Source organism: Nematolebias whitei, chromosome 16 (genome assembly GCF_014905685.2).
Source record: "Nematolebias whitei isolate Nwh7 chromosome 16, NemWhi1, whole genome shotgun sequence".
Classification (NCBI taxonomy): Eukaryota; Metazoa; Chordata; class Actinopteri; order Cyprinodontiformes; family Rivulidae; genus Nematolebias; species Nematolebias whitei.
This window is the reverse complement of record NC_056513.1, coordinates 7,173,912-7,183,217: the sequence shown is the minus strand read 5'-3', so window position 1 is coordinate 7,183,217 and position 9,306 is coordinate 7,173,912. Positions and strand designations below refer to the sequence as shown.

The 9,306-nt window shown below is 39.9% G+C and overlaps 1 protein-coding gene across 1 annotated transcript; it reads left to right on the top strand.

Moving 5' to 3' along the window:
• The first annotated feature begins 1,334 nt into the window (after positions 1–1,334).
• On the top strand, positions 1,335–6,451 carry LOC119422708 (group XIIB secretory phospholipase A2-like protein). Its single transcript, XM_037690101.1, has 4 exons — positions 1,335–1,635; positions 2,889–2,977; positions 4,372–4,537; positions 5,933–6,451. The coding sequence occupies exons 1-4, from the start codon at positions 1,368–1,370 to the stop codon at positions 6,049–6,051; spliced, it is 642 nt and encodes a 213-aa protein (XP_037546029.1). The 5' UTR covers positions 1,335–1,367; the 3' UTR covers positions 6,052–6,451.
• Positions 6,452–9,306: the final 2,855 nt, after the last annotated feature.

Sequence of the window (9,306 nt, the reverse complement as noted above, 5' to 3'; positions counted from 1 at the left end):
ATATATATATATATATATAAAGAGAGAGAGTAACTAAACAGAAAAATAATAATATAGTTCGTCTTTTACAATACTCAAGATATTGTATTTTTATTACAAACAGCATATTATCAGTTCAACAAAAATAAGTATAAAAACAAAAATAGCTGAGCTCTTGCAATTTTTTTCATCCATTTTAGACGTGACCACTCTCAACTAATGACTTATTTGTACGATTATTTTATCAACAAGACGTTTTAAGGTCTTCTGCACCCCAAACCATGACACTTCCATCACATTTGAAATGTGTTATTTGATAAATACTTAAAAATGTTATTTCCTCCAAACTTCACCTTAAAAGTTCTGCATGTTAAAATGCATGTTGACATGTTCTACATGTTAATGTGAACTTTTTGTGGCCTAAAGGATTTTTTTAAACGCGCCTTCCACTCAGGTCAAACGTTCATGATCTCGTCGTCGTCGCAGACGCCGAACTTTGACTCTGGACATCGAGACATATTCTTTGGTCTTAGAAACGTTCTTTTTACCGCTCTGGGTCGAGCGGTTCTATAAAATAAAAACAGGATGAATTTACAAGAAAGTATTTCATGTCAAATAATTTCAAGATTTAAAATAAACTCTGATAAACTTAAAAAACCTGCAGCTGGATGAGAAATGTTTACGTCTTAAATATAAAATAATGCAGCTTCAGCATCTGTAAAAAAGCTTAAAGAACCCCTGAACTAATTAATGAGGTCAATTAAATACTCTATGTAACAATTGTTTTAATTTATTTTCAAATTTTTTATGGAAAATTTGTGATTTTATATTTTAATGGTTTGAGGTTTTTATATTTTATAACAGGTGCTGCTTCAAACATAAAATACGTTTTAAAAATGTCAATTTCCTTGAGATGTTGATATTTTGTTCTGAAAAATAATCTGAGCAAGTTTAGCTGAAAGGTACGTTTGTTTTGCACCCTGCCCTCTACCTAATAAATACGTTATCAATAGATTTGATCTGATTTAAAGTTTAATTCTCAGCATAACGTCAGGTTACGTTCACTTATTCCTATTCGTTACATCAAAAATGTTTAAACATACATTTACAAACTAAAGCAGCTTCCTGTCATGTTTTATTTATTTATTTTTTCCTGCTTCTTTGCTTTTTGACTCAGTTGAGACTAAATGATCTGAACGGTGAACTCATCAATCAGGAATGATAAACCTCAGACGTGTAAAAAATAAAGTGAGATAGAAGCCGGACTTTGTTCCTCCACATGTGAAGCCGGCCCCGAGCCGGGCTCAAAGTTCATGTCACGCCGTCAGTTTCAGAATCGCCTCTTTAAAGACTGAACCGAGTCCAAACCGAGCCGTCAGAGCCTCAGGATGACCCGTCGGGCCCTTCTAGTTCCTCTCCTGCTGGGGCTGTTTGTCCTCGGAGCCGTCGCTCAGGAGGCCGGAGGCCCAGAAACCCCCCCATCACCCCCGCTGGGCGAAGCCTCCAACGGCACCCAGGCGAGCGAGGATGAGGAGGACCAGGAATGGGGGATGAACTCCCTGAGGGGAAGCTTCGAGGCGGTCAGCGGGTACTTCGACTCCATGCTGGAGTTTATGGGGGGACGAGACGGTGTGTGCCAGTACCGCTGCAGGTTTGGTGAGTCTTGGGGGGGCCAACACGTCCTCAAACAATTTTATTAAAAATGTTCCTCAGACTGAAAGTTCAGATGACACTTTGAACCCAATTCAGAATAAAAATCCTGCTAAAAATACAGAGTTTATTCCTCAGCACTCCTCAAATCAAGGCAAAAGTTCCAAAATCCAGAGGCACCATCAAAGGGGGGTCCACTGGGGGCCACCCACCACTAAATAATTTGTGGCCTCACATGGCAAGACAGTTTTAAACTCTTGTGTTTGCTTGGTGTAAATTTTTAATTTCTTTTAGCCATTTTGTATTAGTAGAACATCATAAACATGAAAATGTTGTTTTTGAGCAATTGTGAGTTTAAACATTAATATATATTTTATTTAAATTAAAAATAAAACCTAAAATCTAGTTCTCTTGGACAAGGACAATTGGTCTGCCCTGAACATTAGAATGCAGACCTCGGGATATGTGGAACATTTATATAAATTTAATAAAGGACAAGCGTCAACACATTAAGTATTGAGTGTTTTTCTCAATAAGGAACATAAACTGTAAACAATAAAAACTAAAGTATATAATTTCATAACTCCTGTATTTATCAAATAACTAATAACGACACAACAGATCTTTTAAATTTGTGCTCAAGTGTTTGGTTTTGTTGCCACCCGTTTTCAGTGGCCCCCCCGTTACAAAATTTCTGGAGGCGCCCCTGCCAAGATCATCTTCATCCGACCTGCTGAGCTTTTCCCACAATAAGATAAATAAAAGATTATTCATAATGGTTTAAAAGTCTCCACCCAGTTGATATTGGACACCGAATCGCAGCACAGAAAGCATTCTCTCACCTCACAAAACGGTGGATTTACTTTGATTTTATTGTTTTTGTTCCTCTTATCCTTATCGTGGCGAGGAAATGAACTGTGGTCTCGGAGTGATAAGACAGCGTGATTGGTGAGCGTGTCATAAATCATGTGGTGTTTGTCGATCCTCATGCATGCTCAATAAGCCAGGCAGAAAAATCTAAGAAAGTCAGGTCCTCTGGACAGATTCAGCTAAATAAAAACTTGTTGAAATGTTTCGGCTTTAATCCAAAAGACTTCGTCAGTTTGAAGTCTTTAAGATGAAACGGTTCGACGAGTTTATTTTTTTTAGAATCCGTCCAGAGGACCAGACTCAACTTTTGTTAGATGTGGAATTTTTGTTTCTCTTTGTAAAAATGTCCCGGTGTAAACTAAGAGCTACATTTGATTCGTTTGTTGCAGGTAAAGCTCCTCTTCCTCGTGCTGGGTACAAGGCGCCCGAGCCCGACGGCTGCAGCTCCTACTTCTTTGGGCTTCCTGTTCCAGACGGGGTAACTTTATCCATCCATCCATTTTCTTGCTTTATTTTCTTTCTGGGTCACAGTGAGCTGGTGTCCAGCTCCAGCAGTGAGGCGGGGGACACCCTGGACAGGTCTCAAGTCCAGAGACAAACTAGAAAGTTCGTGGAGAAACTTTTGACGGGGACTCCACATTGCTCTCAGCTACAATCACATCAAATTTCAGCTCAATATGGCAACAAACAAAAAAAAATCAGTTGTAGTCTTTTTCTTTTAAGCTATGGTAGCCATCTTGGATGTTTGATTTGGATTCAGTATGCGATAAGGAACGCTCGGTTATAACCTCACCAAATTTCAGCTCTATATGTGTAAAAATAGCCGAGTTAAGCCATTTAGATTTAGCTTTGGTGGCCATCATGGATTTTTATTTGAATTCAGTATTTATTGTTCTCAGCTACTGATACACTAAATTTCAGCTGAATAGCTCTAAAAACAGCTGTTATCCATTTGACATTATCTTTGGTGGCCAGCTTGAATTTTTAGCTTTTAATTCAGAATGTGTTGTGCATCGTTATCAGGTACCACACTCACCTCGGGACAATTCAGAGTTACCAGTCAGTCTAACATGCATGTTATTGGTCTATGGGAGGAAACCGGAGCACCCGGAGAAAACACGCAAACTCAACCCAGAATGGCCCCCTGGCCAGGATTGAATCCGGCAACCTTCTCACTGAGAGACAACAGCTCTTACCGCTGCTCCATCGTGACAACAGAAGAACGTTTTAAAACCGACACTAGATATTCTCCACTTCAAGCTAATAAACGTCAAATTTGTTGCCAAAGTTGGTTAAAATTAGAACAGTTCCTGCTCTACTGAGCAACTAATCCCAAAAATAATGTACACGTTGAATATGCCATTGTGTTTAGTTTTAAAAAGTCAAGTTTGTACGTCTGAATGTGTAGGTTTGTCGGCTGAAGGTGGGAAAACGTTTCAAAGGTTGATGTAAAACAATGAGCTCCTGCTGCTAATAAATAAAACCAAAGTTAACTTATACTAAGTGGCTTTAAGAATCTGGCAAGGAGCAATGCAGACATGTTCCTGTTTTTTAATTTTCTACATTCGCCTTAGAATCTAGCTGCTTTTGTTACTTTTTTTTGCCATCTTATTTGTAATAATAATAATAATTTGTATGCCTTTTCATAATTTTCTATTGTTGTCATCATTCTTTGTTGAAACCAGGTCTCTCTTGTAACAGAGTCCTCGGGGCTCAATGGGACTTACCTGTCTAAATAAAGGTTGAATGAATGAATGAATGAATGAAAAAAACACTTCACTGGATACTGAACAGCTGACATGTGAAGTTTTATAACACCAGTAACTTAATTTCCGGTTCAAACTGGATTTTATTTTGTTTTCTGTGCGTCAGATGGACGTGGGCATTCCTGCTATGACCAAGTGTTGCAACCAGCTGGACATGTGTTACGACACCTGCGGCTCCAACAAATATCGCTGCGACTCCAAGTTCCGCTGGTGCCTCCACAGCATCTGCTCCGACCTGAAGAAGAGCCTCGGCTTCGTGTCAAAGGTCGAAGGTCAGTAACTTCACTTTAACCTCGACTAAGCACGACTTTAGCTTATTGAATGCTACGTAGGAACCGATGCCGTTTAACGGAAGTGACGAGAACAAAAACCAACTTGGTTCTAGTAAGAACTTTTCAAAAGCCTTAAGTGCAGAACTCCTGAGAAGTTCTCATAAAAGTAACATTTGTGCTTTTTGCCTACAGTAGTCCCTCATTTATCACAGGGGTTCCATTCCCAGCCCCCCACGATAAGTGGAAAAACCGCAAAGTAGGAATATTGGTACAAGTAATAAGTAGTAGTTTATTTTAGTATTTAAATATATATTAAGGCATTTTAAACCCTTTCCCACTCTTGCAATATTCTAAATAATGTTTCTAAACTCTAAATGCTCTAAAAGAGCACAGCATGTCATGATCTCCGCTCTCTGCCACCTATAGCGCTTGGCCACGCCCACTTCTCCACAGCAATTGCTGGCAGGTGGCAGAGCAGAGATCATGACACGCTGCAGGAGGGAGCTTCTCCTTGCACCTGTGGGCTGCACACAGGTGCAGCAGGTGCCAAATCATTCAAAATAATGTAATAGAAAATAATCCATGCCGCTCGTGCAGCTCATCCATCAATCAGCCAATTGTGCGTCATGTCCAATCTAATATGGAAAAACCGCAAAGAGTGAGTCCGCAAAACCGCCAAGTAGCGAGGGACTACTGTACTTCTGATGAGTCCCGTAAAAGTTGTCAGAAACCACAAAAGGAAAATGTTTGAGCGCACGTGTCAAGAACAAGCTGCAGAAACAACGTCCTTCTTTCTTTCCAGTTCTGAAAAATGAATTTCTTGATTCTCGTGAACAAAGCAACCCTCAGATTTGCAAAGTTCCATCTGAGGAACCACAAGACTTCTAGACCAGAACCAGACCAAAGGACAGATGTTTACCTAGAATTAACTGTAGCAGACAGCTCCTCCCAGCTGTCAGCATGGTGGTGGAGGACTGATGATTTGGGCTCCTGTCAACCACTCAGTGGACTATGAACTCCTCTGTAGACCAAACCGTTCTGGAGTCCAACAGTTGAAGCTGGGACCAAACTGGGTCCAACAGGACCATAATCCCAAACACAGCAGCTGATCTACAACAGAAAGTGTCTGAACAGAACCAAGGTGCTGCAACTAAATGGTCCAGAATTCCTCCACAACCATGCAAGAGACTGAAGGTCTACAAAAAAGCAATACAGGGAGAGCGGATCAGGGGCTGGAACCAGCCTTTAAATTCAGTTCAACTCGATGTAATAATCTGCCTCTTTGAGTTAATCTGAACCTCGCTGAAAGCCTCAGCAAGGACCAGATTATTCCTTTATGTCCTGAGCATGTTCATGAGTCTTTCTGCTCTAACCTTCGGCCTCTTTTGTCCCCAGCATGTGAAACTGTAGCCGACACCCTGTTCAACACGGTGTGGACCCTCGGCTGCAGACCCTACATGAACAGCCAAAGAGCCGCCTGCTACTGCCAAGGAGAGGAAAAAGATGAACTTTAGAGAACAGAAATCTTATTTATAAAACCAGAGTTCCCTTTCAGTCAGCTGTGACTGCTTCAGTAATTTATTTGAACCTTTTTGCGTTTATTTTCGTTAACGTTATTCTTCAAAATAAAACTCAGCTGTACAGTCTGTGATTTCATTTCAGATCAGGGTTTGGGGCACCGAGCGTTTGTTCCATTGGAAAGATAAATTATTTTATACTGACTGAAGATTGAGCTCAGTTTTATTTACAAACAAAACAAGAGGGCTCAGAACACATCCCTGGCGGACACCACAGCCTAAAAAGATGTCTGATGAGGAGTGGTGACCTTGAAGGACAGAAATGATCTGTTGTTTACTGTTGAGTATGTACAACATGAATGTTAAATATGTGTGTAAAATAAAAATATACAAAAAACAGGTAAGAGTTTGTTACTTTGACACAATTTATGACCTGAAAGTGTAAAAACTCTGATAATTTACTTGATTTTCAGCATTTTTTTCATTGTAAAAACTCAACTGAACTACGATACTTTAGATTCTTGTGATTTTGCAGAACATTATAAAAAAACCAAATCGTGTTCCACCAGGAGTTTGACTGGTTCAGTCTCTGGGATCGGTGAATCATCATTGTAACAAAAAATAAATCAATCAGATTTACATCCCAAAAATGTGTTTTTAATTTCTGAATAAGAAAAAAAAACACATTAAGATTAAATGACTTTGCTGAAGAAACTGAACCCAAATTGTTAAAGCTAAGACACAGCAGAACCCAAGCTAAATGCTAAAAGAAGCTCAATACTAGCAAAGACACTAGCTAAAAGTTAAGATGAGCAAAAACAAGTCTCAACACATTAGCTAAAAGCAGCAAAAGGTTTGTCAACAAAGGATTTTCTAAAAGAATCAAAATAACAGAAGCTAAAATTTGCTAAAATGCTAAGAGCTAAAACTTGAAGTAGCGAAAGACTAGGTAAATGCTAACATAGAAAACAGGTAGTTAAAATAAAAAATGTTGAATATTTAGATAAAATCTTTACATAGCAATGGGTTAGCTAAACATATAAAAAGGGTGGTTAGGAGCTTAAAGTTGAAAAGGCTAGCCCAAAGGCAAAAAGTACCAAACCCTTAGGCAAAAGTAGCAAAGCACCGGCTAACAAAAATAAACATAAACAAATGGAGAGAATAAATGCTAAAAAAAACCTAGCTAAATGTAGCAAAGGATTAGCTAAAAATATTAAAATATCAGAAGCTAAAAGTAGCAAAAAGCTAACTACAATGCATAAAATGGTACCTAAAAGATGAAGTATAAAGGCTATGCAAAAAGGTAAATTCAATCTAATGTTGCTAAAGAGCAGATAAAATCCAAAACAGCAAAAAAAGTTGTGGCAAACAGTAGTAAATGAATCCCCGAGGCTCAGTACGATTAACCTGAATAAATACAAGTTGAATGAATGAAAAACAGGTACCAAAAATGCAAAGGGTTAGCAAAAAAAAAAAAGTTTTGTTAGAAACTCAAGTAGAAGCAAAAGACTAACCCAAAAGGTAAAAGTACCAAAAATATTAGCTAAAAGCAGCAAAAGGCTAGTTAAATGTATCAAAAGCCTAGCTACAAATATATATATAGTCAGGTTAAAAGCTAAAATTTGCAAAGGGATAGCATAAATTATAAAACATATCGCTAAAAAGCTAAATTATATTAAAAAAAGAACTGAAAAGCTATAATAATGAATGGCTAGGCAAGTTAAAATAAAAGCAGCTGTATAAAAGCTAAAAGTAGCAAATGAACAAATGTTGAGCCTGTTTGGAGAAGCAGATTTTAAATAATGTTGAAGGACCTTGATGGATTTGTATGCAAAATATTCGTAACGTTAAATATTTTGAAAATGATAAAAGTTACAAAGTCACCATCAGCTGAAGGAGCAGAACGTTTTGATGTATAAATGTCTTGAACGCTAAAAACGTGCCAACTTTTCATAAATCTGAATAGTGATTAGGGTCAGGATCCTTGTTTTTGTTCTTTGTGTGATTGTGTTTAGTTTCTCTGAGTCTGTATTTGTATTTTCAGCTTCTAGTGTTTTTACCCCATTAGTCAGCTCCTCCTCCTTTTCCCCAGGTGCTCATCTGTCATTAGTGCGGCTGTGGCTGAGTAGTTAAGAGCAGTCGTCCTCCAATGCAAGAGTTGGGGGTTCGATTCCATCGGAAGTTACATGCTGAAGTGTCCCTGGGCAAGACACAGAACCCCTCATTGCCTCTGATGCGTGTCCCATCGGTGTATGAATGTGATAAAGTACTGATTATTCTTTGTACAGATACAGTAGAGTGCTGTATGAATGGGTATTGTAAAGCGCTTCAAGTATCTTGACAAGATAGAGAAGCGCTGATAAGTGCAGTGCATTTACCATTAGTTTCTCTTCTTGTCGTTGTGTTTCCTTCTCGTCTGTGCATTGTGCTTTCCACTGCCGTTCATGTTCCGGTTTCCTTGTGTCTTCTGAGTATTTTGCTGCCACGTCAGCTTTGGTTTGGTTTATCTAAATACGTATTTTTAGTTTTACCTCAGAACACCGAGTCTGTCTGCACCGGAGTTCTAATCCTGCAACGCACGGACAGAACTGCTGAATCCTGCAGTCGAATGACTCTTTTTGAGTTTTTCGCTCAAGAGGCAGATAAGACTGCCCAACGGGAAAGTGAACATCAAAAGAGAGAGAGGAGGCACGGTGTGCGCAGTTGTCCATCCGGTGGAGCGGGTTTGACACAAGAGAATCCATACTTGTAGCAAAAAGACGCCGTCGCAGCCAAGAGGTTGAAATCCTCCAGTTACCTCTCTCGGTGGTGGAAGAGAAGGAAGTCGGTTTTGGGGAACTCGCCTGGCTTTTAAGCCGGTGCTTCTCTCCAGCGTCTCGCCACCCTCCTCCGTTCTGTGCACCCCGAGTTCTCCGAGCAGCCCAGCGAGGCAATAGTCTTGAGTTCCCCAAGTGGCTAGTAGTGGAAGATCCAGAGTCCTACACTGAGACTTGGTCCACCTCGGCTTCTGGGTCACGTCACCTTGGGAGGGGCCAATGGCAGAACCAAGCCCAGTTGTCTGCTCTGGTGGATCCTCTCCATGCTCAGACTCTGCTATACCGCTCTCCAGTATCTATAAGGCACTGCTCTCCAGAGTCTTACGAGCACTGCTCTCCAGGGTCTAAAGGGCGTAGCTCTCCAGAGTCTACAGGGCACTTCTCTACAAAGTCTACAGGGCGCCATTCTCCAGTCTACAGGGCACTTCTCTCCAGA